We start from the raw sequence: 23,154 nt of genomic DNA on the forward strand, positions 1-23,154 counted from the left end.
TTTTCAAATACATACTCATCCCCAAGAGAAGAAAATTAGTTGTCACATCCACTATGATTTTGATGGTGTGACGGATGCACTCAACCCCCTTAACCGAACTAGCAATGGTTTAGCATAGGTTCTGAAGGAGGTAAAAAGCTTCCTTCATTCTTAGCCCAGCCAAGAACTCCTCCAGGAATCTCACAAAGGGGCAGAGTGACCCAGTGAGTATCAATGCACATGAGCTTGGAACACTGGTAACACATGAACAGTTGGTGGTTTTTCCAAGACTCATTGGTCAAGGAACAAATTCAACTGTGGGTACAAGGAGGCTTGTGCATACCCTTCCCATCATATGCAGTTTATGTAAAGAGGCTGAACAACTGCCTGCGCTGCCCTTTCAGCAGCGTTTTAACTCTTCTGTCACTAATTACTTTTGTCCAACAGAGGTAGAAAGGATCAAGGGGCAACATGGTCAATGCTGACGGAAGTATTTTCTGTAGCATAGGGGAACAGCTGCTTCAGACACGGCAGAAAATAATCAAGATGGGTTCGATACAGGTCATCTCATCCATTTTACACTGCAAAGTGGTGAAGGTCTTCAAGGTCCTAATCCAGCTGCTTTGTAATGCTTTGTGAGCTTTATCTTGTTCCCTTGCATCAAAGGAAAGGTACAATTTCATTTGCATGACTACCCCAGCACTCAGGGGCCAGATGGAGGTGCTGGGCAATGGTGCCTTACGGCATCTGTGTGTTCACCTGACTCCAGAGCTGTGCAGGAGCTGCTCAGTCCTCACAGCAAGTCAGCCACTCTGGTTCATGCTCAGCATTTTTATATACCCCAAAATGAATGTTACAGACCTTACAGTGTGTTCAAGTACCCCTTGATGACAGTCTGAGCTTTACATTGATGCAGGAGATACCCAGTGGACATTCCCAAAGGCAAATTTAAGACTCCCTAGTTCTTTTCCTGAGAAACATAGGGTAGAAAACAGCTAAGTGGTCCCACTAAATGCAAGCTCTACTGCTTTCCTTTGATATTGCCTACTCTCTTTTGGAACATTTCTCTTCTTTCACACCTTTTCCCTGGCACACTTTAATGCAGTTCTCTACCTGCAACAGTTCAGCCCTCCTACCTTACTCAATTTATTAACAAAATAATTTACTGGGACTCGAAGGATGTACTGATCTGTCCTCCAATATTTGTGTTCCACTTGTATAAGAGAAAAAAGAACAAAATCTTCCATCGTGTTTAGTGTGAAAACTCTAGGACTCCTTTGAAGAAATGCTGTGCATCCATATATGATAAACGTGGGAGGAATTATAGTGAACACCTGCTTTCATATCTTCTGAGTTAAAAGAAAGCTTGTCTAAGCAAAGGTTTCACTTAGCTTTTTTATGAAGCAGATCCCATCTTTTAGAAAATTAACCTCTAGAAAGTTGGTGCAGTTGTTAATTATTTTCACTGCTAAAATGTTGCACAACAATCAGATTCTGCCCAGTTTCAGCTTCACGACTTGCCATACATTGATATACATTGATGGGTGTCACTGTTGTATATAATTTTATTGTGTGCTGACATTGTTCTTTTATCAAGCAAGTTACTCAGAGACTATGTTTATCTTAAACCCACAAACCCCCACTTAATAAAGTGAACAAATTGTCTTTAAAGCCTCTTGCCAAGAAGCATTTTTCCAAACCTTTAGTAATTCTCCCAACAGTTTTTTGAGCTATGTGCAAGATATCTTGGACTGAGAACAGTGTATCCTGAGGACACTGTAGCTGAATACAGTATTCTAAAAGCATTTACCCTGAAAGACAGAAAAAGTGTTAACTTCTCTTGTAGTTGATAACCCCATGTTTATATATCCAAAAACATACTATCCCTTTCAGGTATACAGCTCCAGAAGGAGCTTACTTCAGTGATTGTCTGCTGTGATCTTCAGCTTTGTTTAAACCACACAGTGGGCCTGACTGCTCCCTGCATGTTAAAACCAGGGAATAATTTACATGAACAACATGAAGATAAGAAAAGGCCTGGACTCTGTGTAAGCTCACAATAACTAAAACATCCCTGTGTCGTCAACAGTTTCCAGCACAAATACAAAACACAGCCCCTTTCCAGCTACTATAAAAAAAAATAACTCTATCCCAGCCAAAGCCAGCACAGTCCTAACCCCGAAATGATCTTCAGATCATTTCTAAATGCTTATTAGTACAATAATGCATATGATTGTATAAAGCTGTGTAAGGAGGGAAACAGTGATGATCAGGAAGATCCTCTGCATGATCAGGAAGATCATCTACAGCTTCCCAAGATTATTTTAACTCCATTTCTTGCTAAATGACAAGATCTTACTCATTTGTGCACTATTTCAATAGCTAATGATACATTGAGCTCCCAATCTTTTCTCACATTCCTATTTCAGACTGTAGATAGGATTTCAAATTTTAGCAAGTGGTCAATGTATTTCAAAGCTCCTTTTTTAAGTGAGCATCATGTTGTGTTCTCTCATCTTCCTCTATCTGCCAGCACACAAATATGTGCAGGATCAGAGCCTTGCTGGGCCACATCTTCTTCTGAAATGTGAGGCAGCACAAACGTATCTTGCCCACACCTCTCTGGAGCTACTTATCTGCAAGCTTCCTAAAAACTTTGACCTGCCTTAATACAGTACTTAACTGGAAAACCACAAACAATGCATAGTTATAATTGATGGTATCAAATATTTACCAACCTTTAAATCTTTGCCTCAGCTTAATTAACAATACTTACCTTTACAGTGGGTGGAGAAAATGTGTTACTGCCTCCGTAGAAAGCTCCTTCATAACTAATGTGCTCTTACTTCACCACATCAAAATGAAATTACTAAATGTGCACTCAATATTTATATAGGAAGAAGGGTGCCTCCTATTTCCTGCCAGTCTCCACAAAGACTTGTCTCACAGCTTTGCAGTCCTTAGAAGGCCTTCCAGAAATTCTGTTAAGGATGGCTGCTCATTTCTGCATAAACATTTCTCTAGCTTTTAGGGCTGAACACCAAATTTTTCATGTAGTATTTTAAATTATTTCCTCCTACTTCTGGTGTATATAAACCAGCTTTATTAGTTTGGTTGCTCATCAAATAAATCATGTTAGGAGAAAATTAATCTATTAGCAAGAAAACCAAGAAAATATAGGGAAACTTCAGTCTCCAGAATGCTGTGAGAAATATACATTGCAGCAGGTTCACAAGCTCTGCTGGAGTGTCATGGACTAATGGAAGTTCCTCTACACCACTTGCTGAACAGAATTATATAGTCTGATCAATTGAAGTGTCAGTGTAACCAATGGCCTCAATGTCACTTTTTCACAAAATAAAGATTCCAGCAAGGAATTATGGAAAAAAAAAACCTATTATCCTGTTCATTCCCTGTCATTGCAGGATAGTCTCTGAAGACATTTTTATTCTAATTTGTCCAATGCAGTTTTAAGGGCTTGTAAAGGCGTAAGCCAAAGCTGCTGCCTGTAGCCTTCCAAACCCTGATCGCTACCTTGCTGTATTGTAATGACTTTATCTTTGTAATATTATTGCATCATGTCTACTTAAATAATGACCTTGGGCATCTCAATGTGGTTGATATATCTATATAGCAAACACCTGAAGGCTAGGTTACAAACTCCATACTCATCATTGATTTCATATTTATTTCATCAGGGATCCACATGGCAGTGTCCCATCTATAAGGAAATCCTTCAGAGACTGGCACAACAGACTGCAAGCATCACCAGCCAAAGGAACCCTCTCCTTCAGCCTCTGAAAACACCTGAAACCTTGTGAGTCCTGTCAGAACACCCTAAGAATAATCCAAATGTGAGCACCCTTTGCAATAGATGTACCATGTAGCTGGTATGGACTGCACTGGTGGCACCTTTCTTGCCAGGTTCTAGTGTTCCTTCTTTGCTCCTTCTTTGTTGTCTGGTGCAATCAAGCTGTGTGAATATAAAATCAAATACAATATATAGCAATATATAACATAATCAGACATATGTAGAATCAAAGTATTAAAGGTTTGGCATCTGGAAAGCTTTTTTTTTAATAAATGCCTGCAAAACTAAGGACTGTTCTGAGCATCACCAACAGCAAAGAGGCTCTGGATCAGGAGCAAGCATTAAAAGAAAGAGTTACAGAGCTGTAAAAATCTCTCTCAGAGGCAGCTCTATTTCCTGTATGGCAAAAAGTCACTTAACTGGAAATAGCATCTGACACCCACCTATCTCCACTATTTCTCCAACAGGGTAGAAATTACAACATCATATATTCAAGCATTTATGACTTATTTTCTGTATCTTCATGCTCACTTTCTGCTCCCTCTCTACAGTACACATACTACATAGAAACATATAATATATAGGGATGGAAAGGACCTTAAGGTCATCTAGTTCCAACCCCCTGTTATGGCCAGGGACACCTCACACTAGACTGTGTCACCCAAGACTCCGTCCAACCTGGCCTTGAACACCACCAGGGATGGAGCATTTTTTACCACTTCTTTGGGCAATCCATTCCAGTACCTCACCACCCTTACAGTAAACAACTTCTTACTTATATATCCATAATATTGATGCATACTTGAGGTAAGACACCTCTGTTTATCATGAGATCTAGGTCTTTATACCATGCATGAACTCCACAGCTGGAGAGAAGATGCTGCTTTTTCATGTCACATTTTAACTACTCTTTGCAGAGAAGTCAGCAGGGAGAACTTAAAACTCTCCATTTGCTGCCCTCCAGGAAGGCAGCAGACCTGAAACCACCTGGATGTGTACTGCCCACTCCAGAAGCATACTGCCTTTGGTATTAAAAGAGCTAAACACACAGCAGTAAATTTTGAGTGTGTCCTGAAGTCACTTACCTTAGTGTTAAATGAGTTAGGCATATGAGTGAGTCCCCTATGGTTGTGCTTATTTAGGTCCTTTGTAGTCTAATTACAAAATCTAATACTTTTTGAATCGAATTCGAAATCGAATACAGCATTTTGAAAATACAGAACCTGGATTAATCCCTCGCATGGCATAAATACCCGGGAAGCATCCAGGCCGAGCAGCAGAACACTTCAAATCTGTTTCTACAATGTCCTCTGTTCTTTCAAGACATAAACTGTCTCTTAAAAGTTTTTGTTTTCTTTTGAATAACCATTCAGCATGGATCAAACTTGGTATCTGCCAATTAATTAAAAAGCACACAAATGCTGTATAGAATCACAGAACGGTTTGGGTTGGAAAGGACCTTAAGATCACCTAGTCCAACACACCTGCCAAGTGTTGGACCTTCCACTGGAGCAGGTTGCTCCAAGTCCAGTCCAACCTGGCCTTGAACACTGCTTGGCATGGGGCAACCACGGCTTCTCTGGGCACCCAGTGCCAGGGCCTTACCACTCTCACAGGGAAGAACTTCTTCCTCGTATCTTTAAGCTGAATCTCTCCCGTTTATGTTTTAACCTGTTTCACTTATCGCTACAGTCCCTGATGAAGAGATGCTAAATATGGACCTACACTATACTAAACCAAAACCTGGAGGTTACAGTGCTGGAATACTCTAATGCAAAGACCTGGAAAATCGGAAAGTAAAACCTCGTTTCCGTTGCTCTGGGACAACTAACATGAGCGGGTGACACCTTTTGCTGCTGTAAGTCCTGTGAGCTTACAGGCACCTTATAATAGATACAGTGGAAAGAGCTTGGATGGAGCCTTGTCAAGCACCAGGGTCCGGAGCACAGCAGCCGTTTAACCCCACCTGCCGCCCTCACTACGCCCCTCATACCGGCCCGGCCCCTCCCGTCCCACAGCCTCCCCTCAGCGGCACTGAACGGCTCCCACTGCTGCCGCTCCCCGTCCGGCCGCCCTGAGGGGGCGATGGAGGCCGCGCCGCCGCCCGCCACCCGTCCGCGCCTGCGCGGAGCCGCCTCCGCCGGCCGCCCTGCGCCCCGCCCTGCCGCCGGCGCGGGGCCATGGGCGGCGGTGGCTGAGCTGGCCCGGGCGGTGCGGGGCGGGGCGGTGCCTGGGCGCGGACTGCCCGGCCCGGGGAAGCAGCGGCGGCGGCAGCGCGGCCCGGGGACTCCGCGGCGGGCGTTTCTGGCGGCCCGAGCGCCGCGCCCTTCCCTGCCCCATGTCGGCGTGGCTCGGCCGGGCGGCGCTGCTGCTGGGGCGGCCGGGGGGCCCCGCCGCTGCCGCTCCCTCCTGCCTGGGCTCGCTGCGGGGCCCGCCGCGCTGCTGCTGCCGCCGCCGCCTGGGCAGCCTGCGGGGCGGTGCCGAGGGGCTGCTCCTCCCGCGGGGGTCGTCGCCGCCGCGGAGGGCGCTGGGCACCCACCCCAGGAAGGAACCGATGGAGGCGTTGAACACGGTGCAGGGGGCCCGCGACTTCATCTACAGCCTGCACTCCACCGAGCGGAGCTGCCTGCTGCGGGAGCTGCACCGCTTCGAGTCCATCGCCATCGCGCAAGGTGAGCGGCGGCTCCCGCAGCCCCGGCCGGCGGCCTGAGGCCGGCGCTGCCGCCTCGCCCGGGGCCGTGCTGAGGGTTGGGAGGTGCCCGGGTTGGGAGGTGCCCGGGCTGGGCCAGTGCGGGACTGGGACCCCGAAGTTCGGCTGTGGCCGGTCCGTCCGCCGCCCAAGCGAGTCCTTTGGGCGGCGGGGTGAGCGGGGCACTCCAGCGGGGCAGGGCAGCGAGAGGCGCACGCCCGTGTGTGTGTGTATGTGTGAGCGCTGTACCGGCTAGAAATGAGGCACACGACCTACAACTTACTTTCCAGAAGCATCTGTAGCTCCTGAACCACTCCTGAGCCGCCGTGCCGAGTGTTGGGGGTGTTTCTCATCCCCGTGAGGAGTTTATAGAGGCGCGGATGGCCGTTTTTGGGGAAGGGAGCAGGAAAGTGTGTGTCTCATGAGCCGCTCTGCACACTGGTGTAGCAGTGAGGTGATACCAGACCTCTTAAGAGCCGCTGGGCTGCTGCTGCTGCTCCGGGAGCTCATTCATGAGTTCGCGAGAGCTGCCTGCTTGCCGGCTTTGCACCTTGGAAGTGCTGGGTGTTACGAGGGAAGGTGTGTGAGTGCTGGGGAGGGTTAGAGATGTGTCTGAATACAGCGCGATGTAGCGCCGATTACAGTAACTCACAGTGAGTGTTTCCATCTGATCCAACCGTTCTTGCCAACTCGACACTTTTCCTACAATCAGAACCTGGCAAAACCAAATCCTCTTATAATTACAGCCTCGGTATGTCTGGTTCTTATGCTTAACTGTAATTTATGGTCCCTATCGCAATAAAGATGATAGCGGGTACTTAAGAGATCAGGGTGCATTTGATCTAGGCCTCCTTGTGACTTTGATAGTAGCGTGCCCTTGGAAAGGGCGTTTCTGTGCCTTGTGGCTCTTCTGTACATGTCTGGATGAAATCTTGTGGTGGGCAGAGATCAGGTCCAGGGGTCAGCCATAGGAATGCTGCTTTTGCGAAGGGACAGAACCTTTTCCAGGTGCCTGTTTGGTTTCATTTATAGCACTCTTGCATACAAGCACTAGTGTTTATAGACAGAGTGACAGTAACTCACTTAAGTGGTTCATTTTTGGAGCAGTGCTTCTGTTTTGCAGAGTGAATCCTCTTGCATTTGTTTTGCAACATTAGTGGGAAGTATGCACTGAGCTGTAGGTTGACACTAACTTTTGCGTACTAACAGCTAATACTCTTCCTAAATAAATCCTCCTCAGCTTCTGAGGGATTCTTGCCATGAGGTTTTTGAAAGAGTTTCTATCTTGGCAGTGACTGCTTGGGTGAACCCGGGCTGCTCGCAGTGCTTCTGTGTGTCTGGAGGATCGTGGTGGTGATTTAAAATGCATTTAGTGTAATGTCTCTGTGTTGATACAGAGATAATTCAGCAGATGGTCCTATTTAATATCTTGTTGCTCAGTTGCTGTCAGCTATAATATGAAAGTCTATGTAATACGGTGACTTTCTGAGGACCGAGGATTTAGAAGACAGACTAACAAAGGTATTAGTTTGAGTTTAGAGACCTTACTGCATGAGATCTTAGTAAAGATGTAGTAAAGGGCAAAATTATTCAACTAGTGGAGATTATAATTCACTTGTGCCTGAAACTGTGAGCATTAATCTCACTGGGGAGATGGTTTCAACAAAGCCTCAGGTGAGGGCTGCACAGTGGTGTAATGCATCAGATCTCAGTCCTTGGAGTCAGATTCCTCATCTGCCCATCTAGTAGCTTGATACAATGTTTTTGAAAATAGCCTTTTGTTTTAGCTAGCTCCATTCATATTGTTTTGTTTTTCCAGACTGCAGCATGGTAACAGTTGTCAGCTTTTAACTCTAAGAAATGATGTTTCTTCATGTGTTGTGGAGAAAGGAAAATCGTAACCAAAAAGGGCTTCTAGTAAGTCTGAATAAAAATTAGAGGGGAAAATAATAATCCTAAAACTATAGCGCATACCCTGTGTATGTTCGCTGATACTTTGAAGAGCTAAAATCACACAAACAAGAGAGGAAATGTGGCACAGAAATCATTCAGTGCTGGCAAAATAGATGCTCAGCTTTCATTAATGATGCACACACCTTAGCACTGAATTCTCTTTGGTGCGCATATGTGTGAGCTGCTCCAGCCCAGAGGGAAGGGAATGGTAATGCCAGAATTCCCTGGTGGTGATGGATTGCCTATAGCTGTTCTCTGTAGATGACTGATAATGGCAGATATGATTTTACATGAAGAAAGGCAGTGAACATAGAGCCAGGCTTTTGAAGAGTGTCGGATATGTGTTGTCACTCTCAACACCAAGGAGTGCCAGAAGAAGATAAAGGAGAGAGAAGTGCTGCACTGGAAAGAGAATGATAGATGTTGATGTTATGTACTTAACATGCTTTATTATGGTTGGATAATATTTTATATGTTTGCTTTTTCCTGCTCTTGAAACGATGACTGTGTAGGAATGATCTGCCTACGTATACAGGTTGTGAGTAGCAGATGGGGGCTGAGAATTATTTGTGCCCTGTTTTCCAAGTACTTTCTGCAATCTACTAGTGTCACTTTTGGTATTTAAACTGACGAGTTCAATCAAGATAAAATGGTTTTAGAGATGTTTAGTTTCTCTTGATCTTCTCATTCAGTGGCAGCATGCTTTAGCTTCCAGTATCTGATTCTTTAGATGAGGTTGCTAGTTACTTTTGTGCTGATTTCCAATGAATGATCCAAATGCAACCTTCAGATTCACTTGTCGACCTACTGACTAAATTCCTGTGTCCTGTTTGAGTCTGGAAAATCAGTCTCTCCTCAATCATTAAATGCCTATGCAGTTTTGCAACTGTACTTAAGCTTGCTTTGTGCCTGTGATCTTTTCATACTTCTATGTGGAAAGGGAGGTCTTAGTCCGAACCCTTTTTAACACAGTCCTTACTGGGTTTTTTGACATTCTTCCTTCACTGCCTCTTCTGTGCCCTAACAGACCCCATATCAGCTAGGGGAGGCTGTCAGCAATATGGGGAGACCTGGGCACATCAAGAACCAAATGAGGCCTGTTCCTCAGCCCATTCCCAGGCCTACCACGAGAAGGATGCAGTGCCATCAACTAATCGCCCTAGCGCAAAATATGACAGGACACACTATATGTGGCCTCCGCTAATGGCAGAGGCTACAGGGAAACCCATCCTTTGCTGCGGCTGCTACACTGAAGGACGGTCCTCAGGTAGGTGAGTCGTAGCTGCTGACCTGTAAGTTAGGTGAGTCTCTGAAGCTGTTTTGAAACTTAACCCATCTGTTTGCGCTGTAGTTGTAGGTGGGGAGAGGTTTGTGAATGTCTTCCTGCCATTGCCTTGTCACCTATCTTACCTGGATGTTTATGTCTGGGCTCTTAGAGCTTCCCTATGCTGAGCACCAGCAGTCGGTTTCAACAGCTTAGCTTATTAATAAACACTGAGATTCTTCTGTTTTAGCACATCAGTCAAAAGACAGAGCCCGATCTGTGAGCTTGTGATAAAAGGATGGCTGTGAAGCTGGGAACCTGACTTGTAATTAATAGATGGGCTTTGCTAGAAGCTGGGGGGAAGGCTGTGAAATTGAATCTTGATGCAGTTGTTCTTGGATGATGTTTTGAGAACTACACTGATTTAGACTGTAAACCATATCTTGAAATATAGTCAAAACAGACCTGCTCACCAGGATTTAGTTTTCTTCTTTTATTAATATCTTTTTCTTTATTTTTTACCCCTTTCCAATCTCGGAAAGGTGAATAATATCTCACCTTTTCCCAGGAAGAGGTTTGAAACAGGTTTTCAGTTTCAGTGTGTGCTTCTTGTAAGCATGTCAGCCACAGAGATGGAGATTATACATGTGGACTTGAATGCAAACAGTTTGCATGTTTCTTTCTCGTAGTTACAGGAGCACTGAAATAGCAAGTAGGCGAATTTGTTATAAATGTAATAGTTCCACTTTCCTGCTTGTGGAGGCCTTAATCAAAGCTTTTTTTGTTGGCAGCAGGCAGTCACATCCTCCTTTCTGTTGCTTTTTTCTTGCCTGGAGAAAATGAAAGTGTAAAGAAATCTTACGGGCAATGGAGAGAATGAATTAATGCCTCTGACTTTCTATAGCAATTTTCCATTATAAAAGAGTGGTATTTGAAAGAAGATGTAACTCTTTTCTTAAGGGGCTGATAGTCGGGTGTTCTACCTTTGGTTTCCAGCGAATTATATGATTCATGAAAGCACTTGTAAGCAGTGCAGCAAGCCCAGTAGCAAGGAGGAAAAATACTAAAGGGTTTGACCTTGCTTAGGTAAGAAATACTACTTAGCACATCTGCTGCATCTTTATTTCTTCTGAGGGTACTGTTCTTATCTGTACTGGCTTAAAATATTCTTGAGCCCAGATGTAACCGTTCTCCATTAATAATACTAACACAATGGCTGTCTAGGGTCTCTAAGAAATCTCAGGTCTTGATAGTGAGAGGATCTGTTATTTTCCTTTGTTGCAAAGGTGAGAAAACACTTTACTGTTTTCTCATCTTTGTGTACATATACCTAATACATATATACAATAAATAACCTTGTGTATATATAATATATAAAAATACGTTTTAATATATAATGAACATTGAACACAATTCCTTGAAAAAAAAACAAGTTGCATTTTGTATTTTAAAAAGGCTTTCATGATGTGATCACTAAATAAAAGCCTTTCTGAAGTGTATTTGGTTGTTTCTCTGCCTGTCAGGGTTGTGTATTAACCAGCAAGCATGCAAAACCCAGTAGCAATGCAGTCTCAACAGCTAGTTTTGTTGGTTTAATTCACAGGTCTTGGAAAATGCAGTCTCTAGCTAGATTCTCTTGAAGGCACCGGTTTGTTGTGGTTTAGGAAATAATCTGACCAAACTGATGTGTTCTGATAGAAAAATAGTTGTAATCTCAGGATACTGAATCTTTGTTCTTAAAAAAATAGTGTGTGGGTATAGGGCAGCAAAGCAAGGCATTCAGTACAGTTGGTGGCTGGGGCAAGATTTCCCTGTGGGAATTTGCAAGCTTTTAGCCATTGTTAGGTGAAATCTTTGGTGTCCGAAGAAACATCTTTGATCTGTGAATTGGTGTTAAATTTATGAACTCACTGGTTTACTGGAGTAGTTCAGGGAGTGTTTGAGCCTAGGTGCCTCTACTTCCACAGCTTTACAAAGTTAATACAGAAGACTGCAAATGTCAAAGACAAATGGATTTCACTGGGGTTTTTAGACATTCCAAACAAGATCTCCTATGAAAAAGGTTCCTTTTGTTGCATGAGTCAGACATGTTTTGGAACAAACCAGATAATCTGTCATGGTGGTTTAGAACCGCTCATATTCTAGTACCTCCTTTAGTAAGAACTTAATCTGTGGTAACACACAAAGCAGTATTTGATCCTTCTGGAAGTACTTGTTGGAAGTGTGATTTCACAGTGTAAGTGTAAGGTTTCTTGCGAGGACCGCCTAGCCTGCTGAGCTGGAAGAAGAGGGAGCAGCCTTGCTGGTGTGCTTTGGCAGGTATGGTGGCACCTGGTAGGGTCAGTTCTACCTCCCTCTGTCTTCTACAGGCCCAGTGTATACAGACGAACTGAACTGTACATGGAGAACAATCGTCTACCTCTCCCTTGCTGTGACCTAGGTCAGGAAATTGTTTTTAACTCCAGCATCTGATTGCTGTTCTAGGAGAAGGCCTTCTGGCAGACTGCTGGCCAGCGTGTAATTCACAAGTTTGAAGTGCCCTGTCAAACTGGTAAGATGAGAAACTCTTGCCAGCTTGCCTGAGTGCGGTCCCTTTGTGTTTCTTCTTAGACCTTCACAGCATACACCACGGCTGCTGCAGAGTCAGAAATACTCAGCGACCAAAGGAATATCATGTTTCACATGGAAACGTGCTACTTCTCTTTTTGCTTCTGAAATCTTTAATTCTGTATGTTTTAGTTTATATTTCTCCCTTCCCCCCATCATGGAGCTGTTGTATGACAGCAAACTGATGTAGAAGGAAGGGTGCTACACAGACTGATGATCACTTTAGCATCTACAGATGGAACTGTTCTGTTTGCATTACACAGATGACCACCAATTGAAAAGTATTTTGTTGCACAGGATAAAGAATTATAAAAGACTTCTCACCCTAAATGTCAGTTAATGGTAATGTTAAATCCCAGCTATTGACTTGAAATTGATGCCATTTTGCTGGGGTGTGTGAGAAAAATCTTTTTCCTAGTGGCTCTGACATTATTTTTCTTCAGCCTGAGTGAAGAGAGGGAAAAACCATAAACTGTATTTGGCCACTTAGCTGTCATGTGCTTCTATATCTGAACTGCTCGATGCATAAAGCTGCTGTGTCTTGTTCAGGCCTCGATGCTTAAGAGCAGGGCTCTCTCTGCCTTCTGTGCCTTCCAGGGAGCTGGGATGGAGCCCGGTTGGGGGGAAGCTGTGTTCCCACTGCTGACAGCTCACCCTGGTTACCTGGATGTTGTGAACAATGATAAGGCTGTTTGATCAAGCAAACTGTGCAGCTGCTCTGATGAGTAGCAGGTAGAGATGAGAGTTCTACCTCCTTTTTTTCCCTAGATTGGAATAAAAGTCCTATCTTAGTATGAAATTACATCCTCTCTCAACATATGGATGCCTGTTATCAGAAGAGACAGAGTGCTTGGGAAAGTCTGACACACTGCATGAGGATGCCTTAGTTAAGAGATTTAAATACTTCTGAAGTCTTATCAAGAGACATCAGTATCCCCCAAGTATCCCCCCAAGAAGCCTTTCAAAAGTGAAATCCCAACAAACAAACCCAAGCACAACCACATCCCAAAGCTCCAAAGCAAAAAATGACTGAACAGGACCTCACCTGCAGTGTGTACTCTTGGGCAGTAAAAAACTTCTATTTCCATTGTTCTTTCCTGCGGTTACTGTGTCACGTTAGTCAGACACTTGTGTCTCCTTCCTATTAAAGCTTTATCTCAACTGGATGCATATGATTCATTTGGGCTTCCTTTTTTAAGTAACAATAAAACTGCAAATCTGGGTAGCTTGGGGTTGTTGAATATTTCATCATGTTGTCATCTTGATACACAAAGTACCTCATGGAAATGTTAACTGTATGGAAAAATCTTCATCAAGTTTTAACTTTGAATAAATTTGGTAATTCCCTCTTTCTGCTTTAAGCTCTGTTTGTGAGGTTTATACTGTTCATGCTAATATAGATAGTACTTTGTGCATATTAAGTATTAATAACATATTAAGTATTAGAAGTGGGATTGAGTACACCCTCAGTGAGTTTGCCAACAGCACACTGGAGGGAAGGGATGCCATCCAGAGGGACCTGGATGGGCTGGAGAGGTGGGCTGGTGTGAAACTAATGAAGATCAACAATGCCACTGGGTTGGGGCAATTCCAAGCACAAACACAGGCTGGGGGAGACTGGATTGAGAGCAGCCCTGAGGAGAAGGACTTGGGGTGTTGACTGGCAAGAAGCTCAACCTGACCTGACCGTGTGCACTTGTAGCCCAGAAACCAACCATATCCTGGGCTTCATCAAAAGGAGCAGGACCAGAAGGTTGAGGGAGGTTATCCTGCCTTTTGCTCTGCTCTCACGAGGCCCTGCCTGCTGTACTGCATCCAACTCTTGGACCTCAGATGCAAGAGGAACGTGGGCTTGTTGGAGGGAGTCCAGTGGAGGCCACAGAGATGATCAGAGGGCTGGAGCAGCTCACTTATGAAAAGAGGCTGAGGGACATGGGCTTGTTCAGCCTGGAGAAGAGAAATCAGAGAAGAGAGCAACTTCCAGTGCTTAAAGTGGGCCTGCAAGAAATCTGAAGAGGGACTTCATAAGGGCATGCAGTATTAGGGGGATGGTTTTAAAGTGAAAGAGGGAAGATTTAGATTAGATATTAGTAAGAAGTTCTTTGCTTATGAGGTTGGTGAGACACTGGCACAGGTTGCCCAGAAAAGTTTTGGCTGCCCCATCCATGGAAGCATTCAAAGCCAGGTTGTGATGGGGCTTTGAGCAACCTGATCTGCTGGAAGGTGTCCCAGCCCGTGGAAGGGAGATTGGAACTAGATGAGCTGTGAAGGTCTCTTCCAAAGCACTCTGTGAATAAAGGGATGAGGTTTAATGTCATAATCAAGAAAATTGGTGCTTGGTAGTAATGTTAAAACTATCCTGAAGCTACTCAGAAAATGTCAAGTGTCACTGCAGCTGTATACATTTGAGCTACTGTCAGCAAGGTACTTTTTTTCTGAAATGCATGTTGGTTTTGCCACTGTAGTTTGGTTTTCTTCCATATTCTGAAATTTGACTTGTTTGTGTAACTTAAAGCAGGTTCTAGTCTGAGTTCTTTGCTTAAATTCAGAAACTTCGCTGTATGTTTTTGCGGAGGACAGCCTGCAGACATTCAAGTGCAATCGCTGTAAGACCTAGGCCTATAAAAGCTCTTTCTGTACTGATGGATACTCCAGTATTGATTGGAAGATTTTAAATAATGACTTACTGCTGTCTCGCTTTATAAACTCATTGTAGCATCCAAATACCCTAAACCACTGATACCACTTGAGAAGCCAGCGAAGGAGGTAGTATCACCAGAGACGACCAGTACTCTTGGTACAGTAAAAATAAAGTGTGTTTGCTAAGACATGGCATTGCATAAGGCCAGTGGGCTGCTGGTTTGACAGACTCTTTGCTTGCATGGTTTGATGCAGTTGGCATGTATTGCTGCAAGAACTAAACAGGTTTGGTTTGTTTACAGTAATATAAAGCTTTTGGTCTCAAGAATTTTAGCGATCCCCATAGTACTTAGTCTTACTGTAGCTAAAGAGGTGTTTCAAGTCCAGGTTTTGTGGAAACTGAGCTATGCCACCATTTCTAGATAATACTGAGCCAGAGATTTCAGACTGTGGAACAGCTTCATTTACTTGGAAGAAGCTCAGTGTCATCTGCGTTACACCTTTTCCTAGGAAAGTGCTATACATTATGTTATGTGGTCCAAACATAATGCAGAAATGCTACTGTTACAAAACATCATTATTTAGTTTGTTGCCTCTGCCCTTCTCCGGAATTAATGCTTTAGAAAAGGTAAAATAGAAGATTGCTCCAGTTAAAATTTGGTGTTCAGCTTTTGCATGTGGTTTAAGCATGTGATATGTACAAAATGGTGCCATGCACAAAGAGCTTTTAAATAATGTTTTTAAAAATAAGAAAATCTGAACTTTGAGCCTTTGCTCTTCAACTGTGTGTGCCTTGTGTAAACTAACACATTTCATATGTATAGGAAAATCTGCTGATAACTGCCTTATCTGAGGTGTAAGGGGTGCTTTTGATTTAGGTCTTTTTAGGAAAGATCACTTGAAATGCAACTTGTACTTATGATGTAACTGAAACCTTTCAGATTGTTATAATTGAAACACTTGGATCTCCCTGGAATAGGCATGAATGCAGTGGATCATGTTTATTCTGTGAACACAGGCACTGTTTCAGTGTGTATTAGAAAATAAAAGTCTACCTGTTTCTTTAAGAGATTATTTAAAGCTTACTCATTCAACTGAAAACTTGTAGCTTTAGTCAGCCTTATTTATTATTTAATCCAAATATGGGACTACAGAGCCATGGTATCTCTGGGAGAAAATATTCTCTAAAAAGAAAAATAAATGGAAAAATGAGATAAGCAGATCATGCAGACAGTGCTGAAGGAAGCTGCCTTGGATCTCTCTGGTGGTTACTGTTTTTACAAGAAGTGGCTCTCATTGGGCAAAGCTGAACCTGAGCCATCTTGTGCTCCCTTTCCTGTTTCTTTCCCCTTAAATTAGAGCAGCATTATTTCAGAAACCCGAAAGCACACATTCTTGTTTCTGTTCTGTTGCTGTTTGTGAGATCTTCCTTTAACATCAGTAAACCCCCTTGGAATTTTTGGGATGTGACTGACCCTTGCCTGAAACAAAACCCTTGCTTCCTCTGAAACATGGGGAGTGTGTGGTAAGGCAAAGCCCACAAAATACCATTTTTAACTCAGCAAAGTGCATATTCCATTAAAAATTATGGGCTGTAAAATCAGGTGTTTTTCACAGTGTTCATTTATTTTGGGTTCTTAGGTATTTGTATATTGATTATTAATAAAATATACCCCCTAGCAGCTGTAGTACACACTGATGCTTGCTATGCGTCTTTTTCTGCAGCATTTGCCAGTTTCCACTTGTATGTGGTGGGCTCATCATATCTATTGCTTTTTGAAGTATTTCTCGTGGATAAGGGATGTTTAAAGTTTAATTCTGACAAACTGAGATGCTTCAGCTTTTAGTAAATTCCAACAGGTCATTATTTTAACTTGTATGCTCCTCTCTACATAGTAAAAGAGTAAATAGGAACATATTTAAGAGTGCAATATTACGTGCTTGGAGAACAGGGCATATTCTGTATCAACTCTCCTATTGCCTTAAAGCACACATACAGAGCAATGGCTTGTTTTATGTTCTCCTACTGCTTGTACCCAGGGATGAAACCTTTCCTTATCATGATTGCTAAATGCTGCGTAGCTTTTATGATGTCAGATAAGCATTTCCAGAATCAAAACTTGCCTTCAGTTGCCTTCGCTTGCCACACAGTTCAGCAGTGATGCTGGTGAAAGGCTCCTGCATGACCTGAGGGAATGATGAAACCTTGGAAAATCTTTTTCATTTCAAAAAGAATGGAAACATTTGAGAGAAAAAGGCTTCAGGTAGGGTTAGGGTGTGGGATACAGTAGGTGCATCTTGCCCATGCCACAGACAGAGGTCTGTTTGCTTTGATTGTTGATGTGTGGAAAGTTGTATTGCCACGAAGCTCCAGTGTTTTCTCCGGATCAGAAAGCTTACTGTGAACCAGCAGGCAATTGTGTTCTGATGACCTGCATTTTTCTTCTAGACATCATCAATTTCTAGTTACTGGACTGTTAAAGTAACTTTTTTCTTGTGACTTTCAATTTTTTGCTCAATAGCTTTGGACTCTGCAGTGATCCATCCCTTCCTGCTGACCAGCTCACTGTAACATCTTACAGCAAGACTATGAATCACCAGTCTCCATTGGGATGTTATCTCATCTTTCACAGCAGTCTGAATGGGAAGAAATTGTATTTTGTTTGCTTTCTTGGGATTTGTGGAACACTGGAGAGAAATGTACATGAAACAGATTTCTTTATCCAAAGATACCAAAAGATGGCATCTTTTAAATACCATCAGCTTGTATTTTCAGACTGCAAATAGCCTTTCTACCCAGCTGTTTCTTTGCTTCATTAGTCCTGGCAATGGGCTGATTTTTACAAAGCACAAGTAAAGATGTGACGTTACAAATGTGAAATGAGCTGGTTTGTTCAGGATGAGGAGATGTAAGAATTGCCAGCTGGATCCACAGCCATCTTGCCTAATAAAGATTTTTGCCAGAGAGAAGAGGTGGAAGATGCTTGAACCCCTTCCCAGTTTTCCTATTGCCCATTTATATTATTTCATACAGCAAAGTAAATAAGTAGCTGTAAAAATGGCAGTGCTGCTATAAATAATCAGCCTGGTGACCTTTATGTCTTGAAAATATCAGGCAGACTCCTTTTGATTCTGTGTCCCTCTCCCTGAACAGAAGGAACACAACAAAGGTGCGTTTGTGCTTCTGACTGGTTCCAGTGTGAAATACATATGGCTTGTGGTTTGCTCATTTATTGAATCTGGTTTGTCAGCCAGAAAAAACGCCTTAGGTTTTGTAATGTTTTCACTGTTGGTTTGCTTCTGTGGGTTGGATGCTAGGAACCTATTGTAGCAGCCTCATTTCCATGCTTGCATCAGTTTTTGCAGTAATATGGCTGAGTTTTACTGTAGTTTATGGCTTTGTGTTAAAACCTCAGTTAAAAAAAAAAGCTTACTTTTCCTTCCATGGCCAGGAAAGAATAATTACTCAGATGGCTTCCCCGCTGTGTCTATGAGCATGCACAGACGAGCTGTGGATGAGCTGATGTATAGGAGATGTGATATGGGTGTGGATTTGCTGTTGGTTTCATTGGCGTTGTTGCAAAGGGAGTGTCCAATTCTTTACCCATCCCAAAAACCTCTGGGTGTGAGAGTCCCTTTTTCCACTTTCCATACTAGCACTTCAGTTCTTCTCTGGGACTCACTGAACACCTGGGTGAGCACAAGTGCTGGAATAAAGAAAGTATCCCAAATAGGTGATCAGGAGGGAATTTAGGAATGGGAGGAAAAGTATAGAATCACCCCTTGCAGCAGCAACATGGCTTTTGCTCACTTCAGGGGGCAGTTTTGTGTCTGACCTAATGTTCTGTCTTCCCTGCTTTCTCATGGGAAGTGCCCTGAGGGTTCTTGTGCCTCAGGTGGGAGTCTGTTCTGGGATTTGTGCCACTAACAGCACATGCAGTGACTTACACTGGTGAACAGCAAGTCTCCCAGGTTACTTTTTTTAGCATTGTCAAGTACTTGCAGTTATATCTGCTCTAGTGGAAGGTGTCTCTGCCCATGGCAGGGGGATTGGAACTATGTGATCTTTAAGGTCCTTTCTAACCCGAACCATTCTGTGATTCTATATTTGGGAACATTTTTGACGTCAAAATTCATCTTGTGTGACTAGGTAGAGAGCTGTCACCTCCCTTTCTCTGGCTCTCTATCCAGGATTATTCCTCCTGGGATCAGTGGCTGCCCCCTGAATCACATAGCACTTCAACACTGTGGAAAGCATCCTCAAGCTGAGTATGTCCGCTTCCTTGCTGCTGGAGAAGAGGCTGTGTAAACATTGCTCAGATTTTGGAGTAACAGGATGAGAATGAGGGAGGGGAGGAACTCTGTAGGCACACTGAAATCCCACAGCATGGACAAAAAATGTAGGAGTGCAGATTTCATTAAGGTCTCTATACAGTAAATACTAATGTTACAGGTATATACAGTAAATAGTAATGTTACAGGTATATACACCAATGTAGGCAGAACAGTAGTGCCACAACATACTTCACTGCTAAGGGGAAGGGTGTTAAATAGAGTCCATATTTCCCCCATGTAGAAAATGAGACAGGCTTCTGTGTGCAGAAAACCTTGGATTTAGCTGTGGGTTTGTGTTTGTAATTTACTAATTCTCAAGCTGCTTAGCAGAACTGGAGGTGCAGGCTGTGATTTCAGCGCTCACGGGAGCCTGCTGTGTGCTCACAGGGCAATTGTGACAGAAGAACAGGTAAAAGCAGCTGGCAGTGGGAAAGGGGAAACGTGCAGAGTTGGAAAACAAAGACAGTGCTAAGTGGTGGAACCCTGGCTTTCATGAACTGCCATTGGGTAGTTTTCTGTGAGGATTAAGAAACACAGGACTTAAATAAACAGACCAGATTTGTAGTGCTTCATGGAGCAGAGGTCCGGAAGCAGATTTAGAGGGAGTGTGTGCACAGCTGCGACTTACAGTGGGCTGGAACCTGTGTTAGTGCAGTAGTTGGAACCCGCAGAGATGCACTGAGCTGGTTAAACCTCCTGCGGTAGGGCTCATGCTCATTGAAAGGCTGCAGAAATACAAGCCGGGAGAGGAACTTTCCTTCTTTGTCTTGCAGAATAAAGGCAGTTAGTTGAAAGAATGAAAAGTGAACTTGGTCAGAACCGTTCACTTGTAGGAAGAGTAGAACATGATAGTTTTGTTGTCATGTGCTTCTCCCTATTTGTAGGACTTGATTTACAGAATTATCAGTCTTAGTAATTTCAGATAATTTTCATGAACAGGTTTTTTAGGAGAGCTTAAAATTCATGTGCAGAATAAATTGAGAAATAATGCAACTGCATAACAATCCAGCATATAGTCTATATTCTTATAAAAGCCAAAAGAAATTGTTTTTAGGTAAAGTTCTGTGTGAAGTGTGTTTTATCTGGTTTGACATTTTACATTATACAGCATTATATGACATTGATTCCTTCGGCTGTTTGCCAGAGATAGCAGACATTGCAGCTTGTCTTTGACTGTGGAGACTCAGATGTTGAAGTCTGACTTGTTTCACAAATGCAGCCACAAGCTACACCAAGTTACATGGGGAAGAAAGGAACCCACATGATGAATCTATTGTGCTACTTCTAGCAGTAGGTTAAGAGTTAAGGATAGCTTAATTGCTGCTGTGTTCTGTATTCATTGAGCATTAATATAGAGGTGCAAATTATCTGAGTGTAATATGTGGACAGAACTTACATTGTCAGTGGTTTCTTACAGTGCTCCTTTTGCTGATGGGTATGAATAGTTTCTTAAGGACTTCAGGGAAGCTCATACTTCTGTCTTTATTGCTCCAATGCAGTGAAAAATTAGGAGTGTAATTACACTTAATGTGACTGTGCAAAAAAATAATGTTTGAACATCATTCAGTTTATGTGTTCTCTCTGTCTCACTCTGAGGAGCTGTCTTAATTCCAAGACAGATGAAAAGCAATAAACTGTATGTGCATTTAAAGTTATTTCAGAGAGGAGCTTGTTTATGCTGTCTTACTCGCTTTCAAGGTTGTCTTCAGGCAGGGAATGAAACTTTCTGCGTAAGAAAAGGCTGGTACTTAACTGGTATGTAATCTAATACCAGATGGTCTTTGGCTTTCTGTAAAAACCATAGTATAGTTCTTCTAAAGGGAAAAAACCAAATTCTGCCAAGCACTTCAAGTATACTGGTTGCCCTCCTGATGTAACTGCACTGCTGTATCTGCCTGCAAGTGGTGTCGGGTATTGGAAAGGTTGTTGCTGTCTGACTGAGTACAGGTGCTGCTGGTAGCAGGGACTGTGGGAAGCTGCTGTTGCCAGTTTTGAATTTGCTCATACAGTAAGCATCTCTTTTGATGTTGGCCAAATCACTTTTTATCATTACAAGACCCTTGGGTCCTGCAAAAGGCAAAATCTCTCATTCTGTGGCCAGGATGACAATATAAAGAGCAAGTGTGATGAGAAAAGCCAGTGAACATAGTGTAGACCTGGTCCACTACATCTTCTAGGAGGCATAAGCACCCACCCCCATGTTATTAATACACTCAGAGCTGTGCTAGGGCAGGGGAGGAAGGAGTGTGCTGGTTCCCCCAGTAGCTGCACAGGCTGTCATTAATAACCTTCATCCAGCTCCAGCAGGATCTGCTGCTGGCTGCAAGCACAGGTTCTTGTGTCTGGGCTTTCAAGACTCTGCTGTTCCCTGTTCTTCACAAATTACCTTTTCTCCCCCTTTTTTTCCCTTTGGAAACAGTGTGGTTCTGGGCAGGTAGGAGAAGGGCACCTGGGAGAGGAAGGGTAGGAATAAACTAACTCATCTCTTTCCACTTTCATAGATTTCTTTTTAAAGACAGGGCCTGGGGGGAACATCATTAAACAAAGGATATTATAATTGTGTATAGAACTCCCTAGATATTTCATGAGCGCTCGTACGTAGGCATCAGTGATGCCCAACGCTGCTGTATTTAAAGACAATGAAAGACCTCTTCTAGATCAGATATCTTTGGTTGTGCACAGAGCTCTGATAATTCTTGTTAACAAATCTTTTGTGGCTTCCCACAGAATTGTTTTGCTTATTCTCTTACATGAATGAACCTGTTGTGGAGGACAGCTGAAAACCTAATCTGACACCCTGATAATATGTAGATACTAAGGTTTTACTTGTTTCTAGTTCCATCACTGTCGCTGAGCTGCTGCTTTGCTCAGCTGCAAACTGGTGAAGTGATTGGTAGGTACTTACTTTGACCAGAGATGCCTGAGAAAAATCAGTGCTGACAGAGAAGTGCCAACACCTCATCTTACTGAAACACAGTTAGACGAGTATATTTGGATGAGACTAATTCCATCTAATATTGGTCTGAAGTACTTACCCCCTCTTTTCCACAGCTGGTGGAAAGGGTCTTGTTAATCCTAGGGAAAGATTTGTTCATCTGAAGATAGAGAGTTGCAGTGCCATTGGGAAGTGTCCCTCCTCTAGTTCCTGGGAACTCATTGCAGTCGCCAAGGAGAAGATGAGGAGGGGAAGAAGAGCCAACCTCCATTTGAAATGATGGGCATTTGCTTTTTTGAGGCACAGGCTTAAGACTCTGTGGATGGCTCTCTGCAGTCTGGGAGCTGCAGCCAGTTTATTTCTTGGCAGCACTCAAGTACCTTCTTATTTTTTTATTATGTTAAATAGTGTATAACCATTTGGTTCTGAAATGCACAGATAAGAATACCATGTCATTTTTCCTCTTCTCCTATTATTGTTTCTGTGCTTCTGGCATTTTTATTCAAACACTTTGGCTGTTTTTCCTCACATTTTCCATTTCTCCCTGAAGAAGACAGCTCAAATGTTGTGTTTCTGTCTTTACCCTGCATTTTTCTTACAAACTGCAAGTCTTTTCTGCATTGGCATCATTTTAGCTGATTTACCCCTCAAATCTTGAGTCAGGCATCTTATTTCCAATTCTTTTCAGCTGCGTTTTGAGACCTTGATAGGCAAAATACTGCAACTGCTATTTTGGTGTGAACCTGCTTGAATGGAAATGAAATGCTGACCTTAAAGTACTGATAGGGAATTGGACTAGATTGAGGACAGGACCCAACCTGTTCATGATGAAAGCAGTGATTTGAGTCTCTGGATATTCGTTTGCATTTTATGTTTTCTTCTAGATTCCCCATCAGGGTTTTCACTTGGGGTCTTTGTGTTGTGTTAAACTTGTTTAAAAG

At 43.0% G+C, this 23,154-nt stretch overlaps 1 protein-coding gene across 2 annotated transcripts in view; it reads left to right on the forward strand.

Moving 5' to 3' along the window:
- Positions 1 to 6,077: 6,077 nt before the first annotated feature.
- The window catches only part of TMEM65 (transmembrane protein 65), a 33,681-nt gene continuing 16,604 nt past the window's right edge, over positions 6,078 to 23,154 (forward strand). Inside the window, exons 1-2 of one of the 2 annotated variants that reach the window (XM_034062388.1) lie at positions 6,078 to 6,462; positions 9,460 to 9,699. In XM_034062388.1, the coding sequence (XP_033918279.1) occupies positions 6,129 to 6,462; positions 9,460 to 9,699 (574 nt within the window). In that variant the 5' untranslated portion in view covers positions 6,078 to 6,128. The remainder of the gene's footprint in view (positions 6,463 to 9,459; positions 9,700 to 23,154) is intronic. The other variant, XM_034062383.1, reaches the window with a different exon arrangement.

Source organism: Melopsittacus undulatus, chromosome 1, assembly GCF_012275295.1.
Source record: "Melopsittacus undulatus isolate bMelUnd1 chromosome 1, bMelUnd1.mat.Z, whole genome shotgun sequence".
NCBI lineage: Eukaryota > Metazoa > Chordata > Aves > Psittaciformes > Psittaculidae > Melopsittacus > Melopsittacus undulatus.